Source organism: Excalfactoria chinensis, chromosome 1 (assembly GCF_039878825.1).
Source record: "Excalfactoria chinensis isolate bCotChi1 chromosome 1, bCotChi1.hap2, whole genome shotgun sequence".
In the NCBI taxonomy this organism is placed as follows: domain Eukaryota; kingdom Metazoa; phylum Chordata; class Aves; order Galliformes; family Phasianidae; genus Excalfactoria; species Excalfactoria chinensis.
This window is the reverse complement of record NC_092825.1, coordinates 124,116,898-124,144,102: the sequence shown is the minus strand read 5'-3', so window position 1 is coordinate 124,144,102 and position 27,205 is coordinate 124,116,898. Positions and strand designations below refer to the sequence as shown.

The 27,205-nt window shown below is 44.6% G+C and overlaps 1 protein-coding gene across 6 annotated transcripts in view; it reads left to right on the top strand.

Moving 5' to 3' along the window:
- The window catches only part of GABRA5 (gamma-aminobutyric acid type A receptor subunit alpha5), a 56,093-nt gene extending 34,114 nt beyond the window's left edge, over positions 1-21,979 (top strand). For all 6 annotated transcript variants that reach the window (XM_072335145.1, XM_072335129.1, XM_072335138.1 and 3 more), the window contains 4 exons: positions 11,814-11,957; positions 17,957-18,109; positions 19,777-19,988; positions 20,406-21,979. In XM_072335145.1, coding sequence (XP_072191246.1) covers positions 11,814-11,957; positions 17,957-18,109; positions 19,777-19,988; positions 20,406-20,711 — 815 coding nt within the window. In that variant the 3' untranslated portion in view covers positions 20,712-21,979. The remainder of the gene's footprint in view (positions 1-11,813; positions 11,958-17,956; positions 18,110-19,776; positions 19,989-20,405) is intronic.
- Positions 21,980-27,205: the final 5,226 nt, after the last annotated feature.

Below are 27,205 nucleotides of genomic sequence, written 5' to 3'. Positions count from 1 at the left end.
ATATTTCATAAATGCTTCCAAAGTCATTCTCATGGTACTGATGTGAGGCAGGTAGGTCTCCACTGCCTGCGTTTTGCAGGTGGGAATGGAGTAGGCAAAGAACAATTACAGTCTCTTCTGAGCAAAGATTGAGTGGTTCATTACCTGCTTTTATTGCCTCTGTCGTTATGGGTCCCTGGGTTCAATTAGAGTCTCCCAATGCTAGTGCACTACACTAATGACAAAAGGACTTGCCTACGGTTTTGGGGAAAGAAAGAGAAAAAGCTGCAAGACACTGCTGAAAATTCGGTCTCTGGCAGCTCTTTCCTAACATCTTGGTCTCTCATCAACCATCAGTCCTCCTTCCAAATTGCCGAGTCCATGTCAGCCTCATGCCCTGTACCAAAAGCTAGGTTAGCCCACACTGCAGTGTAGGGCAAGCTGCAGTTCACGCACAGCTTCTTCAAAATAAGTTGTTTATACTGTGCTTGGTGAAGAAATTGAAGAAGGAATGCCTGGAGGGTTGGCTCTTTTTGCCCATTTCCACACCATGTACGCTGAAAGTCTGCTCACGTCCGGCCTGTGCTACCAGCTAGCTGCTTTGCTGAAGGCATCCAGTATTAAATCTGTCAGCGGAGATGGGATTCTTCTCTTCTAAATTTGTATTTCTGCAGAGTAAATATATACAGCTGAGCTAACCACTCTCACCCTCTTATGGTCAGGGGAGAGGAGCAGATATTTTTAAGCTCAGGTTAATCTCCTCCTAAAGCAGATGACTAAAATAGGTCAGCTGATGTCTGTAGATAAGGAAATGTGCACTTGTGTACGGGGAAGACAAATAGCTAAGTGCCTTCGGGCCGGGGTCTCTGTGGGCAGGAGGGAAAGGTTCCCAAAGAAGGGACATTTTAGTGTGGTGACAGACAAAATGTGAAATGGTGGTTCCTCTGATAAGGACAGGCTCCTGATGGAAAGGGCTTTTATTCGCCACTGAGGCAGCTTGAACTGGTGGCCTCAAGCGGTTCTGTGCTCATTAACAAAATGATCCTTTTGTGCTCCATAAGAAGGGAAAAGAAAAGGTCTCGGTGATACACAAGTGAGAGGTGCAGGGACGGAGAAGGACGAAAGAGCTTGCAGCAACCCCCTTCTCCTAAATACGAGGCTGCTCTGTGACACCTCCACAGCAGCCTATATTCACAGGCTGAAAAGGCTGAAGTCTCTTCCAGAAGGTCAACCTCTGTCTTAGAGTTGGGCGCAGAAATGGAAATTGTGCTGCTTTGTCTGCATACCAGCATCCATTTTTGGGACTGCAGAGATTCCATATTCTGCACTACGGCCCTGAAGAGCCCTGGAGCAAACAGTGCTATTCAGAGTTATGAATAGCCTCACATGCCTGATGTTTTCAATCATACTGCAGCATGGAATGCTGTATAGAATAGCGGTACACCTTCTAAATGTTTGGCTCCCAGGACTCAGGAAAACACAGCTGAGCTTGAGTCTCCAGGCTAGCAGCAGAGGATGGGAATTGAGTATCTCTTTTCTGATGTCAGGGGTTTGGGAGTTTTCCCACTTCTGAGATTTACATGACTGCAGCTTGGGCACAGGGAATAAGTTCTGGTGACTGTGATCTCTGAGCAGTGTTGAAGTGACTGAATAATAATATTTCAACCTACTGCCTCCGCCTGCCTATTGATTATACATGCACACAGTGTTATTAGTGTAGCAGTACTTCTAAGAGTTGTAAATGTCCTCATTAAGGGAGTGGTTTCAGAAAAAAGTCGTATATTTCATTCTGCAGGTAGTTCCAGTTTTTCATGGTCAGTCTCAGGTCATGCTGATGTATAAATTGTGATGTTCTCAGTAGTAGATCAGTAGATGTCAGAGTCCTTGGTACCACTGAAGGCGATGGGACGAACCGTCATTCATTGTGGTGAAGTCATGGTTTCACTCCACAAAGTTAGATTTGGCCAAAACCACCATGTTTTTTAAAGCACCCTTCAAAACGAGATCAAACTGTGTTTTCTCTGAAATTCAGTCAGTTTTTCTCAAACGAAACCTTGGTGATACTCCTGGAGAGCTGATTGCATTATCTTTGCTGATATTAAGTGTCAGCTTGCAAGATGAGTGGACCTCTGTGATAGAGATTGCTTACAGAGGAGGATACTGTGCAGTGTAAGTAATGGTGTCAAGTCACACTTTGGAGAATACTTTTATTTGCTTAGCAAAAAATAAATTAAATCTCTAGCATCTTCCTCATGACTGTGCTGTTGTATCTAATGAAGCAGTTAATACAGCTGCCTGATATCACGACTGCAAATTCAGAGTTCATTAAGTATTACTACAGCACTCAGAGTGGTTGGCCAATTCGGAATTACCATATGCCTGGCCTACAAATACCTGCGTAGGGTCAAGGAGGACCCAGGATATTTCAAATGTTTAATCGTCATCCCAGTGCATCCTACTGCTCTGTTTCTGTAGTCCTTTTGCAACAGGTACTTATACCAGCCAGGAGGAAAATAAAAGAGTGCATCAGGGCCTTCTTTTGAGCCCTTCTGTATGAAAGAGAGTTGTATAGCCACCATTACTTGTGGTGCAAAATCAATTGTTGGACTAGTTCTAGACTGAGGCAGCTGCCAGTAAATTCAAAAATAAAGGAAGATATTGTAAGTACTGAGGGCAGTGAGAGGAAGAAACAGGGATTGGAAGGGAATAGACAAAAGAAGGAAGACATCACCTACTCCAGATGAGAGCAGCCACTTTGGGAAGATAACCTGATGCCTCAGAGCAACTGGCCATACAGCAGCCCCACAGCAGCTCCTGTGTAGTTGCCCCTTTCAGCCCAACTATGGCAGCATCCCACAGCAAAGGGTGGTACAGTTCCATTGTCTTAACTTGCCTATCTGTTGCCTTTTGAGGTGCTCTAAGGCATCGCACCAGAAAAACTCTCCTTTCTTTCTCTGATTGGAGCTGGAGGGCCAGTTTTCCCAGGGCACGCAGCTCTGGTTGTTATGCTGCACCTGTTTTTTAGCCCAGATACCTGCATTGTTAGATTTCACAGCAAGGCACCAGTTGGCTGTTGCAGTCTCTGCTTGGGGAATATCTGCACCGCTCGGACTGCTGCCCCATCACTGAATCGGCACGTAGGATGGGCAGTGAATCATCAGTGTTGCCAGCGGTAGTAGCAAATGTGCACACCTCTCAGAGGGGCAGTGCTCCAATGGCCAAATTATATCTCCGCAATAATCCAGGAGAGAAATAGTGTGCTGCTCTGCACAACTCCTAGCTCAGGGCTGTTCTTAAGATGTGTAATAGCATCCTGTGAGGGTACTGTGCCTGAGTGAATTATCAGAACAACTGTTTGTTAGTATTCATATTACATTCATAATTGGTATGCCTGTGATTTAGTGTACCAGCTTGCAAATAGCTAATTCATTGTATTAAAGCAGTCACTAGCCTTGCCTCTGCTAATCATGAATCACACCTTCAAAATTACAAAGTTTCTTTCAGGCCAAAGGCATGAGGGATTGGTTTTTTTCCCCTTTGCTTTATGATTTTGAGCTCTAAATAGGGTTGCAGAGTTTTCCCCTCTGAACTGGAACTTGTAGAATTAAACAGGACCTTCCACCTGTCACTTGCTTTGAAAAGCTGAAGGAACATCATAAAACCCTCCGTTTCAAAATGAATTTCACAGTCATCTTCAGTTCTGTATTTCTCACCACCTTGTGGGTACAGTCGGTGTTTCCGTTTAATTTCCAAACCATAGACACTTCTGTCACATTCCTATTCCCACCTTTTCCAGAGGTGACTTAAAAATTTCATTCTGAAACAAAGTCATTTCAATCTAACTTAGGGCTTTATTTTTTTAGTACTGATCAGTAAAGGTATATTACTGTTTCTTAGTAATGAATTCCTTTGAGACCTGTCTAGCACATTTCTGAAGGCATCCTATTCTATTCCCTGTGGAATGTGAAAAGAAAATCAAATAAAACTTCATATTGGGAAAACATATAAAATACTGCCCATATTATCAAATTATGTTTTTATTGTAAGTTCAGTAAGGACAGAAACAGAGATCATTGTAGTAAGGATGAACTGTTTTACAGCCAACGGTGTCCTATTATCTTTTCTCACCAGTTTCATACAAGAATTGCTTTTAGTCAGTGACAGTAATTTTCTCTTTGGAGGTTCTCTGTTGTCCCATCTAGATGATACTGTGTCATCCCAAAAATATTTCATTTAGAGTTTTTCAGTTCTCCTTACGCTTGGAGCACCTGTTCCGAGCTCCTGCATACAAGAACAATATGGTCTTTGTGGAATGAGTCAGGTGCAGGACCACAAATATAATTCAAAGGCTAGAGCATCTTTCATATGGTGAGAGGCTGAGAAAGATGGAACTGAGAAAGTTGAGAAAGCCTAGAGAGAAGGCTCAGGGGATTTGTTCCATCTGTATAAAAACATGATGGGAGGAAATGAAAAAGGAGTAGGGCTCTTCTCAGTGGAGCCCAGAGACGAGACAATAGGCTCAAATTAGAATAGGTGAAATTCTGTCAGAACACAAGAAAACTATTTTTTACTGTGATCATGGTCAAACTGGAAAAAACCGCTCAGAGAGGCTGTTAAGTCTCCATCCTTGGGGACAGTCAAAAGCTGTGTGAACATGGTCCCGGACAGCTGTCTGGAGGTGGCACTACTTGAGCAGGGGCTGGACTGGATGATCTCGAGAGGTTCCTTCCAACCTCAACCATTCTGCGATTCTATGTGATTACAATTTATAATCCTCTGTATTTTATACATGTTATGCTTCTTGTCTGTGACAAATATTCAGATCATTCATGCTGTTAAGATGCTGTAAGCTCGTGGTAGTTTAAATAGTCAGTCTTAATTTTGGTGATCTCAGGTCCCTAACTTTATTTCTGTGACCCTCAAATTCCCATAAGAACAGTGGAATTTATCAGCACACTATGAAAAGCTCTTGATTTTAGGCTCTTAGTATTTAAATTGTTATTTTATCTCAATAGCTTACTTTAAAAAAACAACATCTATTTCCCCCAGACCTACAGCGTGAATATTTAGCACCGCCTTGCTGTTTTTATATTTTAAATTGCATTTTTACTAGATTTCTTCCTGTAGCATGCATAGAGTCGTCATTTATATATCAGTTCATTCTTATCAACTTAATGTAAAAAGAAACTCCGATTATGAAGTTCAAATCTAGCCTCAGTTGTATACACACAAGCACTGACAGATGCTGTATAATAAAGAAAAAGTGTTCATGCTCAAGCCAGAAGAAACCCAGCCTGAATCTTAGAATTCAAGCTGATACATTATGGCTTATCAGCAGCACTGTTTTACTCCCTGCAGAAGTTGATGTGAGACTGTAAATCTGAATCTCTACTGAGTTATCTAACAGTCTCTAAGTGAGTCAAATACATAGATAGATCATAGAATCATAGAATGGCATGGGTTGAAAAGGACCACAGTGATCATCTGGTTTCAGTCCCCCTGCTATGTGCAGGGGCACCAACCACCAGACCAGGCTGCCCAGAGCCACATCCAGCCTGGCCTTGAATGCCTCCAGGGATGGGGCATCCACAGCCTCCTTGGGCAACCTGTTCCAGTGCGTCACCACCCTCTGGGTGAAAATCTTCCTCCTAATCTCTAACCTAAACCTCCCCTACCTCAATTTAAAACCATTTCTCCTTGTCCTATCACTGTCCACCCTTGCAAACAGTCTTTCCCCCTCCTGTTTATATGTTCCTTTCAAGTACTGTAAGGCCACAATGAGGTCTCCCTAGAGCCTTCTGTTCTCCAAGTTAAACAAGTCCAGTTCTTTCAACCTTTATTCATAGGAGAGGCGCTGCAGCCCTCTGATGATCCTAGTGGATCTTCTGGACCTGCCCCAAGATAGATATTTGTATGCAAGGAGAGTGTATTACTCCTAGAGTATTACTAGGAGAGTGTAATACTCCTAGAGTATTACTAGGAGAGTGGTTAGGTCCTGGAACAGGCTGCCCAGGGAGGTTGTGGATGCCCCGTCCTTGGAGGTGTTCAAGACCAGGTTGGACAGGGCTCTGGGCAACCTGATCTAGTAAAGGCATATGTTTGGTGGCCCTGCTAGGCAGGGGGGTTGGAACTACATGATCCTTGAGGTCCCTTCCAACCCAGGTCATTCTGTGATTCTGTGATATGCATATTAAGGTTACAACTAGAGATTCTGAAAAACAATGTACACACAATGTTCACAATAGACTTTAATAAGGATTAGCAATACTTCTAAAATCTGTCAGTCTGATGATCCTGAGGCATGTCATATGATGATGAAGGCTAAGGATGTGACAGTGCAGTTGTAATGAGTTAAATAAAAAACAGAAAGACAGCGGGGAGTGTTTTTAGATTCTTTTTCTCCTGACATATTTTCTGTCCTGTCATATGGCTATGAAAACTTCCTGGCAGGCATCAGTGTGGATGTTGTTTTTTCATGACTGATGATCGCTTGAAAAAATAGTTGAAAAATTGCATCTCTGTCCCATAGATCTCAAGTTTGCACTCAGACATCCAAATTTGAGATGTTAGGATTTATTCGCCTTAAGGAGATAAGAAATAGTGTTCTGTGCGGAGGGCTTTGGCAGGAGAAGTCTCCATGTTTGTGGGTTGCTCATTTAATGTCTGGGAGAGTGCTGTGCACCTCACACTGCTTCATTCATAGGAATAGGAATATGAACATCTCCTTCTTGTCCTCTTAGAATCCCTTATGTAATATTTTACCAAAACTGCAACAGAAGGACCTTGAAAGGGGACAACGAATCAACATGAGCAGTTGTCCCAAAGTGGCTTTTTCAGTTCATATGTAATTAATCCAAATGAAAACAAGGCAGCTTGCATTGCCAAGACGAATGGCAGGGTTCTCCTAGTTCTTACCAACTGGCTGCTTTGCTTTGTTAATCTGGTTCCTACCTTTGGTTGTAGTTGCTCACCTGCCCTCTGGTAACTGATGTAAGAAAGACCAATTGCCTTGCCAGACGCGTGGGAGTACAAAGATAGCACAGTGTGCAGGAAAGTAGGGCTTTACGGGTTTTACATTTGTGCTGGGCATTAGAATGGAGAAAAATAGATCATCAGTAAACAGATATGTGAAGAAATGACTTCATTTCATCATTCTGTTAGGTGATAAGTCTGCAGCCATTTATCAAATGCCCACTAGAAATAGATGTCTCCTGCCATTTTCTCGTTTCTAATTATATTGCACCTCTCTGTATTTTCCGTTGTTCATCTAAACTGGTTTGTTTTTGTCTTTTGAAAGAGTGATCTTAGATAAGAAAGGAAAATTGAATGAGGCATCTCACTTTCCTTGGCAAGCTAACAAAATAATGGCAAAGAACGCCAAATTAATTATTGGATTTATAATAACAGAAGAAGCCCACTTGCTTCAATTAGAATGAAAGTCGAGCAGCCTCTCTTGTATTTTCAGTGGCTTTGAATTTAAGTTTGCTCCTACGACAACACCAACAGCGTTCTTCCAGTTTTCTAACCGAGAGCATTTACTGCACTTTCCTGTCACTCTCTGGGTGCCTCCTTGCTCCCCTGTGTGCACTATGTAAGGTGGTGAGGACCTTATTCCCTGCTCAGCAGTAAACCTGCATAACCCTAGAAATCAGGAGCTGAGATTTTTCATGCTTTAGAGATTGAAAACATACCAGAGCTTTACTTAAACAGAGGGAGGTTTTTACACAATTTGGTATGACAGTGAATAATGCCATCTCTCCATTAGCAACAGCTCTATCCCAAAAGCAAAATGACATTATTTGAGACTACTCCCACACATTCAGCTTTCAATATGACTGTGCCTAATTATACTGCATGGGTTACCAGAAGCAGGGTTGGAGCTTCTGGTAGGCAAGTTTAGGATAACTAGAATTTGAGGGAAAGCGTGGCAGAAGCTTTGAGGTAGGAAGACACATACCTAGTACAAGGACACAGCTATCCAGGTGTTTATATAGATAACCAGAAAAGATATGATCAAGGTTCAGCTGCCACACCAAGGGATGTGGAAGGATCCACATAGGGAAGCCTATTCCTGTCAGAGCTATAGGTTTCTCACAAGGGTACTTATGGACTGAGGGGGTGGCTGCATCTTTTTACATTCACATTCTTTTTTTTGGCATTTTCTCAATTCTTCTCTTTCTCACAAGGAAGCTCAGATTCTCATAGCATGGCCAAGAGTGAGGAAAGGAGGCGTTAAGCCAAAAATCCTATATTACAGCCTTTTAAAACACAGACTTTGTTTTCTTTACAGTTGCAAAGAAGATAGATGGGGAGGTCATATACATGATCCTGTCTAACAGATTATCTAGACAGCTTCTCTTTCCTGCTTCTTTCAGAAGAAAGCAGCCTCACAAAACATTGTGTGTGGGGTCAGACCTATCTGGGTGTATTTGGGTGCCTCCTGGCCTCTGAATTACATATATATATATATATATATACATATATATATATATATAAATATAAATATAAGGAGGAGGTGCCGAGCTGCTCCAGAGCAGGACCCTCCAGGCCTGCACTCAGGCATGTGTATAAGCCCCCAGTAAAAGAAAAGGCAGCAGAGATGCTGTTTTAGAACAGTAAAGACGGGCAGAGCTTAGAAGTGAAGCATCTGGATACTTTTTAAGCCTCATAAACACATATCCCAACATGGTCATTATCTTTCAGTGGAGTTTGGTTACAGGGCTTTCACCAGGAAGTGTCTCATTGAGCTTGTATGTCATTGGCAGAAAACTGGACAGATTTTCCCAGTACCTGAGACTCTCACAGTAGCTGTGAACTACTGATGTGAGATACATCTGGATGATACCAGCAAAAAGTCCAACATCTTTTTTTGCGTGGGAAGTGACATAGGTAAAAATAAAATTCTCTGGGAGTCCCTGTCTGTCTACACAAATCCAGCATTCACAGGGGCTACCAACATATGACCAACGTATACCAGGTAAGCACTTGAAACTAAAGTATTCTGCAACAGTTTCTTGAAGTGACCCATCCACTTGTATGTCTCCAAAGCAAGCTTTGGAATTATTACAGAATGCTATGAACTTGTAATCATCTCTGAGATGGGGAGGGTATCTCATTTCTTAAGGGGAAGGTGAAATTCCATCACTTTTTGTTATGCAAATATTTTGTAGTAGGGAAGAAATTCCTTTGTAGCCTTTCAAAGCAGATCATGAGATATAATTACAGTAATTTTACTGCACAGCTACAAATACAAGCACATGAAAGGCGTGTGGGCAGTCCTGCATGGCTGCATGGCTAATAAGGATGGAGGATTCATAGATTCTCAGCTACCAAAGGTTGGATCGACTCCAGTCACGAACACAGCAGCAACAAGCTCCTGTCAGAGATATGATGAAAAAGATCTCATCCCATCTTTATATTTCTAGTGACAGTAATCTATAATCTTGGAAGGCTATCCACTGTTTAATTCCCCCACCCCTCCCCCACTAGGGAATTGTGTCCTATTCTTTCAGTGCCTGAATTTTTCTTTTCCTTTTGTCAGTATTATGAGCTTTCCCTGTTCTTGGATTTTATTTATTTATTTATTTTTTTATGTATACAAGTATCTATACTCGGCGACTGAGTCACATCTCAGCCTCTTGTCAGTAAGCTAAGCTGAGCTCCTTAAGCTTCAAATCTTAAGACTTGTTCCCAGGCCACGGAGATACTTGTAACCCTCCTTTGAACTCTTTTTTTTCTTGCTGTCCTTATTATTTCCATAGCTTCTGGAGGTGTGGACAAGAATGTGAGATTAGGTGTAAAAGGTCAGACCAAAGATGTATTCAGCCTAGTGTCCTTCCTCTGCTGGCACTTCCTAAAGATTGCTAGGGAAGATTAACAAATGGGAAAACAAGGTACTGCTTTCCTCCCTGCCACCTACTCCAGTATCCAGGAGATCTGCAGTTCATTGTGCTGTGAATGCTCTTAACTTGGTCCAGAATCTCTTCCTATTTTCTGTTTGACGTTCATAGAATCATAGAGTGACTTGGATTGGAACGGACCTCAGAGATCATCCTGTTTCAATTCCCTGCCCTGGGCAGGGCTGCCACCTACCAGATCAGCTTGCACAGGGCCCCTTCCAACCTGGCTTTGAATGCCTCCATGGATGGGGCATCTACAGCCTCTCTGTGCAGCCTGTGCCATGGCCTCACTGCCCTCTCAGTGAAAAATTTCCCCAACATCTAATCTAAATCTTCGCGCTTTTAGTTTAAAACTGTTCCCCCTTGTCCTATCACTATCAGACCATATACAAAGTTGATTTCCCTCCTGTTTATAAGCTCCTTTTAAGTACTGGAAGATTGTATGAATCCAGGGGCTGCCTTAGCATGTTTGTTTTCTTTCCCATTACAGTGCGTCGGTAGCTTATGTTAAACTGCTCTGTGGGAAAATTTTTAAGTCCTCAAGGGAGTCACAACTTTCTATGACAGTTTACTGACTCCAGCAACCAAAACTCACAGTGCTGGTGGTGGTACTTAATACACAAGACCCCTCAAACTAGCCGCTTGTCTATGCATTTTAAGTTCTTAATCTGTAAAGCCAGCGTGTGTTGTCTCCCACACAGGTTGTGTAGAAGGTAAGTTTTTCTAGAAGAAACCATTCTGCACCCCCAACTTGCTAGTTACAGAGCTGCAGAAGGCGAGATGTTTGTACTGGACTTGAACTCCTTCCAACCCTGTCTGCATTTCACCTCCTGCTGGGAAAGCAATCCTTGCTTTCCAGAGAGGTCCATGTAGTGGGTTGCAGCCTTCTGTAATATGTCTGCAGCCAAGTTACCTGAAAGCTTCCAGTGATCAGGGTGCTCTGAAAAGTGCTAGATCTACTTAAATAAAATATGTTTAAGTATGTAGTCAGCTCCTGGATTTATTTATATATTTATTTATTTATTTTGAGACATAATCTGTAGAGGAGGCTAAAAAAGGAAAATAAAAAACCTTGACAGTATTTCTGAAAGAAAGCTGAGATTCGTTCATAATAGCATAATTACTCCAGGTGTTAGGGATTTGAAAACAACAGCACTGCTCCTGAGGAAGGAATGAGTTGGCAGTCCTAACACTGCCTTTATTTCCAAGGATTTCCAAGTGTACGTGAGTGAAATCTTGTCATGTTTGCATCTCCAAGGATGCAGGTGTACCTCCCCATCACCAATCTGCTGCTCTCCTCCATGCTGTGCCATCTACGTCCTATGTACTTTCTCTGGGTTGCAGACATGCGTGCACACACACAGGGGCACAAGCACACATTCTAGCTTTCTTCATCAATGGTCAGACCCTAAGCACAGGACGTAGTGCCTCCTCTGCATGTCCTTATCCCAAGCCAGCAAACACAGCAGACCCTGTGCTTGTCCACAGCATGACTTGTCCTGTCACAAAGCGTGTCTTGTCTTGGAGATGGGGCTCTGAAATTCCCCCTCATCCAGGCCCTCTAGGTGCATGAGTACCTTTGAGGGGGAGCTTCAACAAATGCCTTTTGCTGGGATTTAGGAGCAGCCACCTAGGTGAGAATGGGTCTGAGCTGCTCTGAGCTGCTGGAGTGTTAGTGATGGATTATATTTATACCTCTACTGTTTCAGCCTTTGACAAACCATCCTATGCATCTGTTATATTAGAAGGCTTCAATCTAATATTTTTTGAGCTGGGCATATGGAAACATGATTATGTCATCTTTATTTGTTTTTCTCCATTCAGTTTCACTCCTCCATTCTTCCCTCTCCCCACCATCTATCATTTAAAGATCCACTAAAACATTACATGGTGGGCTTTACTCATCACTGTCTCTTTTTTCCCTTGTGTCAACAGACGCTTACCCCAATTCTGAAGTGATCTATGTGTGGACCAACAGCACCACAACCTCTGTGGTTGTGGCTGAAGATGGTTCCCGACTTAATCAATACCACCTGATGGGACAAACTGTGGGGACTGAAAACATCAGTACCAGTACAGGTGGGCAAGATATTTCCAAGGACAACGGGGATGTGTTTGTACAACATAGGATGCTGGGGAGAGTGGGGCAGGTTCCTGGCTTCCTGGTAGTGGTGTTACAGTGGAGAGGGCTGCGTGCTGACTCTGACTGTGAGGACCATCACCGGGTCAGAGAGCCCTACAAGCTCCCGCTGTTTATGTGGAACACTGGGAATGCTGTATTGCAGCCTGTTGGCAGCTGCCTTTGCCCAGTCTGCCAGCGCTAGCTGGAGTGCTTCCCTGGGGGAGGAACCACCCACAGGCAAACACCACCCACGCACTTGATCTGTTTCAATCATCGCTTTAGAACGATTTGCCTGATGAGGCCAATGCGGGGGGGGGGGGGGGGGGGGGCAGGGGGGGGAAGAGGGAGTGGAGGGCATGTGGCGGTGGTGGCGTGGACATGCTGCGTGTCTGGGGACCCCATGGCAGCGGGAGGGGAGAGCCAACCCCGAGGATTCCCGTTCCCTGCCCAGCTGGGTGTGGAGGCGCCAGATGTGGCAGCATTAGAGAGGCAAAGAAGGCTTAATCCTGGCCTGGGCACCCACGTGAGCTGTCCCCCCTGCTTCTTAAGGCACCCACGCAAGGGCAGCCCTGGGCCTGCATTGGTGGAGGGAGTCCCGGGGGGGGTCGATGCTGGAACAGGCATCACGTGGGCCTTGCAAGACCGGGGCTTAACCAGGTTACACAATGCACTTGTCTACTGCAAGATCTGGGGGGAGCGGAGGGCATCCTGCAGCCAAGAGAAGTGCAATTAGCATTGTAAAAGCCAGTCAAATTGCCTGGTGTCTTCTGGAGATGCATCTCATCTCCTGTGGAAAATGGTGAGCTCTGAGTGAGGGCAGGATTGTAGAGGATGAAGTGTAGATTAGGTTAGGAACCCATTACTGTCCATGAAAAATTTAGTTTTGAAAGCAGGCAGGAGTACACTCACACACAAAGTTAGAGGAACCAAAGCATCAAGGTGTGTAACACTTTCTGCTCAATCTGTCCCAATGTGCCCAATAAAGAGAAAGTAGCCTAGCTTGCAGCTTGCCCTCTGAGCACAAGACAAAGCTGAGGGAAGATTGTCTCAGGCAGCATGAAACAGAATCACCATGAAACAGAACCACCATCTCCATCTTACAGAGCTTATCCCTTCCCTTTTCCCCATTCAGAAGGCACAGAGCTGTTGTTAAAACAGATTCCTAAAGCCAAGAGGCATGTGTAGACAAAGTCAGAGCAGGCACCGGTATAGAAAAAGGACAAATAAATAATGCTGTTTCCCGTTAAAGAGCAAAGAAGGACACATTTTTCCTTACCAGTTTACCATCATGGCCGCGTTGTTCTCTGGAATGAATGGCAGCTCCCCTCTTGCCTTCATCATGGCCAAGAAAAAGATCCATAGGACGTAGCAGGGCATCTCCTACAAGCTCGTCCTGCTCTTCAGAGCAAGCAAACAACCCAGCCCCGGCAGCGTCTGCTCCAGTGTGTCAGCTCCGGGCCCCTGCCAGCGCACAGCTGTGTCTGCAGGAGCTCCCAGTACTCCACAGCCCACGGGTACGGGGCCCAAAGTTTGTGCCTGGTAGCCTCCTCCCTCCTGTATCCTAAGATTTAGGCTAATAAATGCTTGTTTTCCGACGTCAAGATTTTATATTAATGTCCTGGGTTGCATCTGGGCTGACTGGATTCTGATTGCAGGGTGGATCACAAAGAGCAGGACACAGATTGTAACCGGGGATTAGCAAAATACAAAAATCCGATTTTGCACAGGGAAAGCATCAGTCAGAGGTGGATTTTCTGGACTTCATCAAGCTCGCGTTAGGCCGGTAATCAGGGTTACTTGTGAAAGGCTATCTAAGACATTTCTTCCTTCTATTGCATTGTTGAACTTAAAAAAAAACAAACAACAAAATAGTTGCAGCACAAATCCCACTGCTGGGATCTTTCATGGTGTTGGGTGTTTTTTTGTTGTTGTTCTTTCTTTTATTTTTGACACCCAAGTCAAACTGCACGGCCTTAGCAGTCACATAGGTGAAATGTTTGTGCAAGCCATTGGCTGTTTATGCTTCTCTCTCTGAAAGATTTGTTTTTAAAGGGAAATGCTGGCCCTGCACAAGTCCAGCTGATTTCATCCCCAAGCTTTTAAGTTAAGCTGTCTCCTCGGAGAAGATACCTTTGCACTCCCAATTCACCAGCCAGTTTGGAAATCAGGACCACATTAACCGTGCCACAGAAAATGGCTCTGACACATGCCACCTGTGTGGTGGTTTGTTGAACTGACATTCCCCAATATTATTCCCCCTGAAGAGGATATTTGTCAGCTCACACTGCTTCCAGCAGTCCCAACATCTGCTGTGTCCTGCTGTTGCAGTGCCGCAAACACTCAGATACAGGCTCTGGGTCCACGTGGATCCTGCTGGTGTCTGCAAATGATTGCCCAGTTCTGTTCCTCAGACCCAGAATTTCTCATCACTCACTTTGGTTCTGCAGCGCCATAAAACAAAACAAAAGCCCACTTCTTTCTTTTCTGCCAGCTGGAGCCTAGGCTATGAAATATCCAAAGCCTAAACAATAAAAGAAGCATTCAGCCCTTCATTCTCTGCTTAACAGCCTGATTTTTCCTTGAGATGAGGGTTTCGTGTGCAGCACTATCATAACAGCACAGGCATCTCTTGTGGACCACAATGTTCTGGATGTCAGCATGGACAGGGACTGCTATGTCACAGACCTGATGTTGGGGTCATGCCAGAACAGTTGTCCTTACACCTGAGCCCAGGCAGATAAGGTAAACAAACAAGCCTATGGGCTGGCCTATGCTCATTAAAAAAAAAAACCATTGAATTGCAGCACAGCGGTATTGGAAGAATGCAGGAAAGATCCTGAACATTTGTAAGCAGCATTTCCAGAACTCTATCGCCTGGATACTGAAAAACCATTGCAGCAGCTTTAAAAGGCAGCACAGTAGCAGAGCTCTGTGAAGAAATGCAGCCACTCCATTCTTGAGCTTTTCATCGGTGCTAGATTTGTCATTAGAGTTGTGTTGGCAGTGGTGAATGGACTCTAGCAGGAGCAGTATTTTCATCTAAACGTGCTGCACAAACCTATAATGAAAATTTAGCTCTTGCTCAAGAAAGCTTATGGTCTAAGAATAAACTGAGGCCTTACGGAAATAAGAGGAAGCTTTGCCACTCCAACAAAGACAGGATTTTGTTCTCTATAAACAAAAGGCCAACTCGGGCAGCTTCTAGCATTGCTTTAAGCAGTGGTTCCAGGACGTAAAAAACCAAGCTGTGGGGTGTTTGCCAGCCCCTGGGGAGCTGGGGGAGACATCCTTCATGCAGGCATTTTAGAAAGAGACAGCGTGGAAAATAGAAGAAGGTAGCAGTTGAAAGAAGAGGAAATACAAAATCAGGTGATATAATTATTTCAGCGGAGACAAGAGCTCTGGTAGGTTAAAAGAAGTGATAAGGTGAGAATCAGCCACAGAAGACGGTCAAAGTGTAAGCACTTATTTTCTGCATTTATAAAAAGGAAAATATGAATCCCGTTGCTCTGCTGAGGCTGTTTAGATTTACTTTACTCTGGCTCGGAGAGCATGCTGTCGAAATCAATAATGCACATCGTCACTCCTTAGTGAGCAGGGAAAATGGGACTCACACGCATCGCAGTGCAGCAGCAGCTCAGAAGCAGATTACAGGCACGTAGACCCCGCTGCTCCTGGCATATATATATTTTTTTGGTAATCCACAAAATGAATGCTCCTAAATAAAGAGCAAGTGGGGTTCCTCCTGAGACCACAGTATGTTCAGCATCCCCAGTTCAAAATTACACTAAATGAAAGGGAATTAGACATCGCTTCACAAGGATTTTCTCCCCAGTTTCACAGCATCTCCTTTCCATCTCCACATCCCTCATCAGGGAAGCCTTTTGCCAGAAAATCAGACTTCAGAAGAAAGCCATAAAGACAGAGGCAGGCTGTCAGGTAAGGCAGTCCTGTGCTATTCCAGTCTTTCAGCCTAAAATCCTCAGCATGAATGAGTCTGTAAACTTCATAGAGAACAGATCTGAGTGCCTCAGGCAGCTATACCTGCAGAAAACCTCTCCATGTAGACCCGCTGTCCATTAATTAGCCGTATTGTCACTTAGCAGTAATCTGCCCAATCTAACTGCTTAGCAGTGCTGGCTGCAACTCACTGCTGTTCACTCTGCAGAATCAGTCTGTTATTTATTTTCCTATAGGGGCTGATCTATGGAGGATAACAACCCATTCTTGCAACAAGAGATTATAGCCAATCCTTTAGCTCAAGTAGTTAAGGTCTGCTTTCTGCTTGTTCTTTAGAAAATAAGAGATACACGCCCCAGAATTTCCAGGATCTGAAATATTTGTAAGTCAAAAGGGTTTCATTTAATTTTTGTTTTACTCTCAGAGTAGAGTTTGCATTTCGGAGCGGACATTCCTCTGATTTGTCAGTATCAAGCTGAAAAATGCTTGTTTTTATAGTAATTTGATGTCATTGCGAGTGGAGCTCTGCTAGGGCCTGAAGGGGTTTGATTGGCTTTTTTGATTGGCTTTTATTCTTATATTTGATTTTAATTCTCTCTTTTTTTTTTCCCCCCAGGAAAAAAAATAGTATCCAGCTCTCAGATAGATAGCAAGATTTTGGCTTTGGGGAGCTGTTACCATCAATGAAAAGCCTTCAGTAACAAATGTATGGTTTCACAGGAACAGTCTGAAAGAACTGCTTGAGTTCTCTTTCTTTTTCCTGAACCGTTAGGGAAGGTGACAGCTGGTCTATCTGTTTCAGAGTGCATTTTTTTGAGGACTGTATTGAAATTCAAAGGGCCCGACAAAAGCCCGATTAAGGCAATGCTGTGAATTTGGCATATAAAAAAGACATGGAATTTAGCACTGCTGTAGCAGCTTTTAGTGAATTCCCCCCTGCAGTCAGTATAATATTAATTGCACAAAAGAACAAGACATGGCACAACATCTGTCCAGAGAGAGATTATCTTTCCAAGAGCTAAGGCATACCAAATTCACAGAATCATAGAATCACAGAATCGTAGGGGTTGGAAGGAACCTACAGAGATCATCGAGTCCAACCCCCCTGACAAAGCAGGTTCCCTACACCAGGTCGCACAGGTAGGGGAAATTTTCCAGGAAAACTCCATGCACCAAAGGGTTGTTTGGTTTTCTTTATTCTTCTGGAGGAGCAGTTTGATGGCTTTGAAAATTCTGAGCAACAATATCAGTATCAGTGGGCAAAGCACGAATTTTTGCAGCACTGATGCTAGGACAGTCACACAGTCACTAAAGTATGGGGCAGGAGGAGTGTCAGGACCCAAGCGATGGGTCGGCATTAACAGTTCCCTAATGAGGTTAAGTCCTGCTACTAAATCAGGTTTCTAAGAGTAGGAGGCCTTAATTGTTCTGACAGGACAGTTTGTGGGACCAAGTCAAAGCAAGGCAAGAGTGAGACACTGTCAGCAACCCAGGTTTGTCATGCTGGTCAACATCAATGGCGTGCCAAGTACATAAAGGGATGGCAGGTTTTTAGTCATCAGCTGCTGTCTTCTGCTTTCAGGGGCTGAATGTGAAGAGCAGCAGGATGTAGCAGCACCTCTGTCTTTTGGTATGGCACAGCACTGAAATCCAGGCATTTTTGGTGCAGTTAAGAATGCCTGAATGGTAGCCTCACACTGGGGGAGAGGGGAAGCTGCTTAGAACCCGAAATCATAGAATCATAGAATCACAAGGTTGGAAAGGACCTACAAGATGATCTAGTCCACCCGTCCTCCCTTTACCATACCTACAGCAAACCACTAAACCATATCTCCTAGTTCCCTGTCCAGATGCCTCTTGAACACTACCAGGGATGGCGACTCCACCACCTCCCTGGGCAGCCATTCCAGTGCCTGACCACTCCCTGAGAGAAAAAGTTCCTTAGAGATCAGTAAGCCTGCTTCATTTTAGCATATATGCACTTTTCTTCCCCTAGGCGAATACACTATAATGACAGCACATTTTCATCTGAAAAGAAAAATTGGTTACTTTGTCATCCAGACGTACCTTCCCTGCATCATGACTGTCATCTTATCACAAGTGTCGTTTTGGCTGAACAGAGAATCTGTCCCTGCTCGGACCGTCTTTGGTGAGTACCTCACCCTCTTGCAGCATGGGTAAAGAAAGGGGCTTGTTTGTGGAAGTGATCTGTAACAAACCCACGATGCATATTTTTGCTTGCAGTGTTGTAGGTGTTCCCATGTTCTCTTCCAGTTTAAACTCAAAATCAATTTTTAAAAAGTGTGGGCTCTTTTGGTAAAATTGTGACAGAAATCACACTATAATCAGTTCTTTGAAGGTTAAGGATGGAAGACAGAAGAAACAGATTGTTGTGATTTGTGGGTTCTTCTTTCCCACTCTGGTAAAATACGTGATGGTTTAGAACAAAAAGCCATACATATTATATAGCGCATACTCTAGTCTAAACAAATTTCACTTTGAAACATTTTGTTTATCTGTGTTTCAAGATGTTTATCCAGGAAAAACATGTAGAGGTTAATTAGTGACAATTATCTCTGTTACCGTCAAACAAATTAATACGAGTTTGAATTCAGAAAATGTATATTTACTGCAGATGCTGTCATGGAAGAATCCTTTGGGTTCTCTTCAGTTACTCAGCTTGCCACTGGAAGGTTGCAAAAAAATGAACAGAATCTTAGCTGGAGGTTTGTGACATACAGGATTCCCACTAGATGAGAAATGAGGGGTGTGGGAGCTGCAACATGTGTAAAACTTTGATCAGATGTTCCTAAAAGAGCCATTCATCTGTCTAAGCCTACTGAAATCAGTCAGCACCTTTGATCAGAAATCAGTTCAGCAACATGTATGGGGGAAATACCGATGCCAGCAGCATATTGCTGGCTGGCGGTGCTGATTTTACTTACCTTCACAAAGGTGTAACCGAGAGCTTGTTCTGTTCCTGCTGAGACACCCCTCCCCATGTGAAAGCAGTGGCAGCTCTGCTGACTTCTGTGGAAGAGGGAGCCACAGTCAAGGGAATAAATATCAGCCGACAATTAAATCCCTAAAATCTCCACATGGGAAAACAAAAGCCATAATCCCACTTGGTTGTGGCAGTTACTGCTGAATGGATTGATTGCAGAATTTATAATGTACCGCTTAACAAGCAATGCTATATGTACATACCATGCATTGAAAAAATACCAGAGATTTTGTGTTGTGTAACATTTGGACTTGTATTATCCTTAAAATTATATATTAAGTACCCTGTAACTAGAGCTAACCAGAACATCACATAAGTAAACAGCTGGGGGCTGATGCTTTTATTTTTATTTCACCAGCAAAATGTATTGCTCTTTCTGACCAAACTGTGCAAGCACTGATTGCCTTCATGTGGCCTTCCTAATTCTCCCGCTGAATCAGGGAATCTTGAAAGGGCTATATGTGTATAAACAGGAGGGGGAAAGACTGTTTACAGGGGTGGATAGTGACAGGACAAGAGGAAATGGTTTAAATTGAGACAGGGGAGGTTTAGGTTAGAGATTAGGAGGAAGATTTTCACCCAGAGGGTGGTGACGCACTGGAACAGGTTGCCCAAGGAGGCTTTGGATGCCCCATCCCTGGAGGCATTCAAGGCCAGGCTCGATGTGGCTCTGGGCAGCCTGGTCTGCTGGTTGGTGCCCTGCACATAGCAGTGGCATTGAAACTACATGATCACTGTGGTCCTTTTTGACCCAGACCATTCTATGATTCTACCAAGCTGATCTCTGCCTCTTTTTTTTTAATCCTTTACAGGAGTGACAACAGTCCTCACCATGACCACCTTAAGTATCAGTGCCCGCAACTCTTTGCCAAAAGTGGCCTATGCTACTGCCATGGACTGGTTTATAGCCGTCTGCTATGCCTTTGTATTTTCTGCATTGATTGAGTTTGCAACCGTCAACTATTTCACCAAGAGGAGTTGGGCGTGGGATGGCAAAAAAGCCCTGGAAGCTGCTAAAATCAAGGTGCTTATCTTACGTGTCTTAAGTACCTAAAAGAAAAAGCAGTTGTGCAGCATTGTTCACATAACCGATAGCATGGCTGTCACCTTCACTGTGACAAAGGCATTTGGACTGGCGCTAGGTCACAGCCTCCCCAGGTACAGGGCCAGTGGCCCTGACAAAAGCAGCTGCTAATGAGCATGCCCCATGGGTCCAGGTCCAGCTGGCCTCCCTTCATTACCTCTGATGTCAGGAAGCTTTAGCTTGAGTAAGGGCTATGACATTGAGGCAGAAGCAGCTGTTTGGGACTCAAAGTCAGAGTAGCCCACAGACATTTGTTTCAGCATGATGGATTACAGCGCTTGGGTTTGGAAGTTTGCATCTTGAGAACGCGTTTCCGCTTTCTGTTCCTGCAATCTAACATTTTGGTCTTTTTTGCAGAAGAAAAAAGAGCGCCAGTTGCTGGGAAATAAATCAACGAATACATACAGCACTGGGAAGATGACCCCCGCCCCAAACATGCCAAAGGACTCGGCCCCCGCCGTCATCTCAAACGCTGCTCCTGCTCCAGTGAAGTCTGTGGAAGAAAAGCCCGCTGAAAGCAAAAAGACTTACAACAGCATCAGTAAGATTGACAAAATGTCCCGGATAATTTTTCCAGTGCTGTTTGGAACTTTTAACTTAGTCTACTGGGCCACATATTTGAATAGGGAGCCTGTTATTAAAGGTGCCAACTCTCCAAAATAAACTGAAGGACTCAGAAGTCACACGTGAGCCATACTTACAAAGCAGATGCTACCAAGGAAAATTTGAAATCCAGACCACTTTCTACATTTGGGCAATATTCTTCAGGAAGTTTTTTGCATGTTTAATAATATGTACAAATAATATTGCCTTGATTGTTTCTACATGTAACCTCAGATGTTTTGGAGACGATGATATTACTTACAGCAACAGATCTTTATCAAAGATCAGAAGACATTGAACATGGCTTCTTTGCTGCTGAGTATCTTGCATTGATAGTTTACAAATAAAATAAGTTATATTTTTTAACTGTTCAAGTGTACTACATATCGTGGTTTTTATACTTCAGATGTACAGTCATACAATTGTAGGCTTAGCCTCTATTTTACAGAAGAGCTCCGCTGTTGTCATCTGATAGGTTACTATGAATAATGCCAGTTGTAAATGTGCCAAATTATTAAACGTAGGGCTATGTTTGAGCACCTTTACTGGTGATAGGTAGTGCATTACTCCACAGGAAAACAAACAAACAAACCCGCTCAGCCCCGTTTTCATTAATAGAACTTGATAAGACGCAGTAAATCCTAATGGGGCTATGCTGATTTTCACTGCTTTTGAGCCTCTAGCTTGCAGTGAAGTAACATAGGGAGCAAGATGCTACTCGTGTAAATAAAGGTGGTGGAATCTTGCCCTTAAAATAAAATACTGTTTGGTTTTTGCATTCCAAGGGAATTTTCTCAAATGGTTTTCAGTATTTATTCCAAAAAATAGAGATATATTGCATGAAATTCACATAGATTAGGAACATACTTGTGCAAATAAAACTTTTGACAATGGCAGTAGACGGTTTTATTAAGGTAAAGTCACTCACGTTTGGAGGTTTTCCCAAGAAGATTGTGTCACATTAGCAGAGCCAAACAGTAAAGAATTCAGTAATTCTGGAATAATTACTTGGTTCCCACAGTGAAAACCAATCAGACGATATTAAGGTATGTGATCAGGGGGGAAAAAAATAAAAGAAGAAGGAAAGAAAAGATGTGCTTCATGACAGCAAGGTATTTCAGTGGCAATTCTGACAGGAAGGTGTTTGTACTGTCCATCTGAAAATTTTCTATAAAATGCCTTGCTGCTGCCAATGTGTTTTGCTTTCACAATGAATGAGAAAATGCAACCTGAATTTTCAGCTCTTTCCTCCTTGGCATCTTTCTTTGTTCCAGAAGCTTTTGTAATTTAATCTTAATGTTTAAATAAAAAAGGCGTTCAACACTTGATTGCCAAATGTCATTCTTTTACTGATTATCATTTTAGACACCAAAAAAATCACCACTGAAGCTGGAAGAAGGAAAGCACATATATGTGTAGTGAAGCAAATGTGTGTGTACAGTAAATCTTCACAGTTACCCAGAAAGGTACGTGCTGAGCGAGGACAGCGAACCAGGATGTTTCAGAACTAGGTACTGTTTTGCCATGGAGCATCAGCCTTGTGTTCTGTTTGGGACACAGAGGTGAACTTGTGCCCTGCAACATTCCTTTTGCATGTCACAGCTCTCAGACTCACACAAGGTATCTTCTTAAGGGTTGAGTTTCTGTGCTTGTGTACTTGGGAGGAAATGGCTGCTTTCACAGGAAGTACACTGTCCTGGACAGACTCTTCATAGAATCTGAGAATTGCTCAGGTTGGAAAAGACCTTAAAGATCATCGAGTCCAACCACAACCTAACCACAGTACCCTAACTAACAACCCTCTGCTAAAACATGTCCCTGAGCACCACATGCAAACAGTTTTTAAATACATCCAAGGACGGTGACTCAATCACCTCCCTGGGGACACCCAAGTGCTGCTGGGACAATACAGGAGCTGCACTTACTGTGTGGTTGAAAGCTATAAGCAACCTGTGAATCTACAGAGGACACTTTTTCCAGAGCTCTTTTGTCTTACTTGGAGATTTCTTGATGCTTATTGTGTTTGCTCACACCCGACTCTGACCCCACATGTCTCAGCATCACATTCAGGTTTCCTTTGGTGGAGCTCTGAATCCAACCACTTTTATGTCCATGTGGAATCTCCTTGCTTCCACTGACTACAGAACAACTTGCAGACAGTGGAGCTGCAAGGTTGCAGGATCAAGCCCTTTGCTTTAATAAACAATGTACTGAAGTTTTCCTGATGTGTAATAGGACTGACAGTTACAGAATCACAGAATCACAGAATGACCCGGGTTGGAAGGGACCTCAAGGATCATGTAGTTCCAACCCCCCTGCCTAGCTGGGCCACCAAACATACGCCTTTACTAGATCAGGTTGCCCAGAGCCCTGTCCAACCTGGTCTTGAACACCTCCAAGGACGGGGCATCCACAACCTCCCTGGGCAGCCCGTTCCAGGACCTAACCACTCTCCTAGTAAAGAACTTCCCCCTAACATCCAACCTAAAACAGTTGCCTGCCAAAGTTATGACACCACAGAACACTTTATCACTTGCAGGGATAGATATCACTTCCATTTATGTTGACTATTGCTTTCTGTGTTTGAAGGTAAGAGCAGAAAATAATGGTCAGGGCTTGTTCTGTTGCTGTGGATATGCCAAACCATGTTGAAATTTCCTGAAGAAGCCGTCTGCCTTTTTTCACTTCCCAGATAATCACACACATTCTAGTCCTTGCTGAGAACCGATGTGACAGAAGAAGCAGCAATGGCCAGCACGCGCCACTCCCTGAGCAGAAGGAGCTATCCCACATCTTGGGAGGTGCTTCACTGAGCCCATCGATTCCAGGCTGGAATGCTGAAAACTCATAGCCTCATGTTGCCTGACAAATACCCCACAACTGCAATGGAACATGGGGTGGGCTCAGCAGTATCAGGAATTGCATTGGCCTGCTGTATTGCCTGTGCATGGAACCCAGTGCTTTGGGCATGGCTCCCTCCCGCCTCAGCTAAAGGGATTAATGGGCAGGGATTGTTTTGTTGATGGGTTTTTCCTGTAATGAGTTCACGAGAAAGAGTAGAAAAAGTGATTTGTCACAACAATCCAGCGCTGGAGAGTAAGTGTGTGCTGCATACTGCCAAATTTCCTCACTTGTACCCAAGAAGAGTGAAAGAACAAGTCAAATACAATGGAAAAGGCTTTCATTTCTAATATTTGAGCTGTGCCAGCTGACTCTGAGGATGAATTTAGGCAACAATGTGTTTTCAAATCTCAGCCCTCCTCGGTTACCTTGAATTGCTTTCCGGGGTTTGTAAACGGAATATGCCCTCTGTGGGATAACTAAATGAATTCGTACGAAGCTAAGAAAGAAATGATTTTATGAAATAATCCTGCCTCTGAAAAATTCTTGCTTAACATATAAATTAAACCTTCAAGGAAACTGAATGAAAGTGCTTTGTTACTCAGGCAAGAAGAAGGCAGCATTTGAACAGCTATTTGTTTTTTAAATCTGGAGATAATGGCTTTTGCGATAAGGATATGTTTCCCCTAACGCCCTTGCTCCTCAGATTGGAACCGGCACTGCAATGTTCAGAGGAACTTGTATTGTTTGAAAGCAGCCTTTGATCAAATCACTTGAACTCCATCTGGCTTTTTGTGTGGCTTTGTTTCACTACAAACACTTAAATATGGTCTCTGGGGTGTTATGGTGTCTCAGACTGCATCCTCACCTTACTACTTTCCCATCTTCTGCTATCTGGACATTCTGTATGGACATTCCTTCAATTCTGAGCAAGACAGAAAGAAAAGAGGTTAGATGTTACAAAGTCCAAATGACTTAGAATGATAGAATCACAGAATCATAGAATGGCCTGGGTTGAAAAGGACCACAACGATCATCTGGTTTCAGTCCCCCTGCTATGTGCAGGGGCACCAACCACCAGACCAGGCTGCCCAGAGCCACATCCAGCCTGGCCTTGAATGCCTCCAGGGATGGGGCATCCACAGCCTCCTTGGGCAACCTGTTCCAGTGCGTCACCACACTCTGGGTGAAAATCTTCCTCCTAATCTCTAACCTAAACCTCCCCTACCTCAATTTAAAACCATTCCTCCTTGTCCTATCACTGTCCACCCTTGCAAACAGTCTTTCCCCCTCCTGTTTATATGTTCCTTTCAAGTACTGTAAGGCCACAATGAGGTCTCCCCAGAGCCTTCTCCAAGGTAAACAATCCCAGTTCCTTCAGCCTGTCATAGAATCATAGAATTACTCCAGGTTGGAAAAGACCTCAAAGATCATCAAATCCAACCACAGCCTAACCATAGTACTATATCCCTAACAACCCTCTGCTAAATCATATCTCTGAGCACCACATCCAAATGGCGCTTAAACACATCCAGGGACGGTGACTCAACCACCTCCCTGGGGAGCCTATTCCTCACAGGATTGGTGCTCCAGCTCTCTGATCATCGTAGTGGCTCTTCTCTGGACCTGCTGAAAGAGTTCCACATCCTTCCTGTACTGAGGGCCCCAGGACTGAACACAGTACTCCAGATGGGGCCTCACAAGAGCTGAGTAGAGGGGGACAATCACCTCCCTCTCCCTGCTGGCCACCCCTTCTTTAATGCAGCCCAGAATACAGTTGTCCTTCCAGGCTGCAAGCACCCACTGCTGGCTCACGTTCAGCTTCTCATCCACCAGGACCCCCAAGTCCTTCTCCTCAGGGCTGCCCTCAAGGGGTTCTTCTCCCAGTCTGTAAGAAAGTTGTAACTCCAGCTGCTCTCAGCAGCTTTGGTCTCAGAGGACCTTCACTTAGCTCCTCACTCAGCACAGACTGCTACAGCCCAGCTCTGGACAGGGAGTACTCAAACTGTGAACCCCATTCCCTCCTTTCGCATTTTCCCCTTGATTATGTGAACCAGCTCCCTGCACAGCTGCTGTTGTGACAAGAAGTACCACAAAGGGTTTAGCCTTCAGCATCCCTCGGGGTGAAAATACAGCCACACAACGAAAAGGAAATTAAAATGCAGATCCACTTCATTGTGCTGGAGAATATAAACATTTTAGTCGCGTTACAGTGTGTAATAAAATGTTCTTTTATTAAAACACGTGCTGGGTAATTATAATCCTCGAACGCGTAACTTGAAAGGCAAGAGCAAGGTTTAAAGATAAAAGGGTACAAGTAGGAAGGCAAAAGTGGAAGCGAGTGAGTGATGAGGGATAATAATCGGCGCTCTTTGCTCATCAACACGGTGCACCGAGGACAAGAACGGACGGCGGGTGGAGGCCGGGGAAGCCCAGCTGGGAGCCTCTTCCCTCCGCTGCTCTTCCCAGCGCCGCCACCAGAGGACCCCGCTGCCGCCGGGGTCGCGGCGGGGGCGTGGGCAGAGGCGGAGCCGCTCCGGGGAAGCCTCCCCCGGCCGAGCGCTGCGGGGACCCGGCCCGGGGGGGGAGTGTGTTGAAGTCGGGGTGGGGCACTTCTTCCTCACCTCCTCCTCCCGCAACACCGCTGCTCACATCGGCAAGCCTGGGGTGTGTGTAACGGGGCTGCGGGTACCCCCGGCTAACCCCAGGCAGAGGGAATGGCTGCTGTATCGTCTGATAGAAGTTTCAGCTGAAAAACGCCCTGAGGTATAGGTCTGGGAATTGCCTGGCTCGCAGCGGATTTTCCCTAAGCTGCCTTGTTCCTTCAATAAATAACTGCGGGAACAGAGATCGCTCCCCAGCGAGCATTTCTGGGCATCGCCGGGAAGCCGTGCTAAAAGCAAATCGCCTCCATCCAGCAGAACTTTTTGTTTAATGTAATGTCATAATTAAAAGCAAATCCCCCGGAACTTGGAAATGATGCCTAACGGGGGAGGAAGCAAAGACTGATGCCCCTGAGATTTCGAATCCCTGTGAGCCGCCCGCTCTCAGCTCCGTAGCGGGGCTGTTTGTTTCCAGATCGCCGTAACCAGGCTGCATGTGGCTCTGGGCAGCCTGGTCTGGTGATTGACGACCCTGAGTAGCAGGGGGGTTGAAACTAGATGATCGTTGTGGTCCTTTTCAAGCCAGGCCATTCTATGATTGTATGATTCTGTGAACCCCGGTGGCACTTTGTCATCTCTCAATCTGATAACGATATCCTGTATTACCCCGCACCCAGAGAGCTAAAGCCGCCAAAAATCGCATCCGCGTTGTTCGGAGCAGAGCAGAAAGACACAGCATCTCCAGAGACAAACTATTTTTTGCCCTGACCGCACTTCGCTGCAGTCACAGCAGAAAAATCCTCATTTATCCCAACGATGCTAATATAAATTCGCGCAGTCCGCTCTCCCGCAAGTCCGCGTGTACGTTCTACCTTACAAATACACATCTGCGTGCATCTGTTATCTCCGCATCTCACGGTGCGCGCAAACTTCTCCACACACACGTCCGCACGGAACCCTACACCAACGCGCTGCGCCGCGGCTCTGCCTGGGGAAGGCTGTGCGAGAACCGCACCGCCCGCACGTCCCCGCCCCGCCCGGCGCAGCGGGATGCCCGCGGGGCCGACCCATCTCCCTACGGCTCCCCCGGCGCCCCGGGGACCGAGTGAG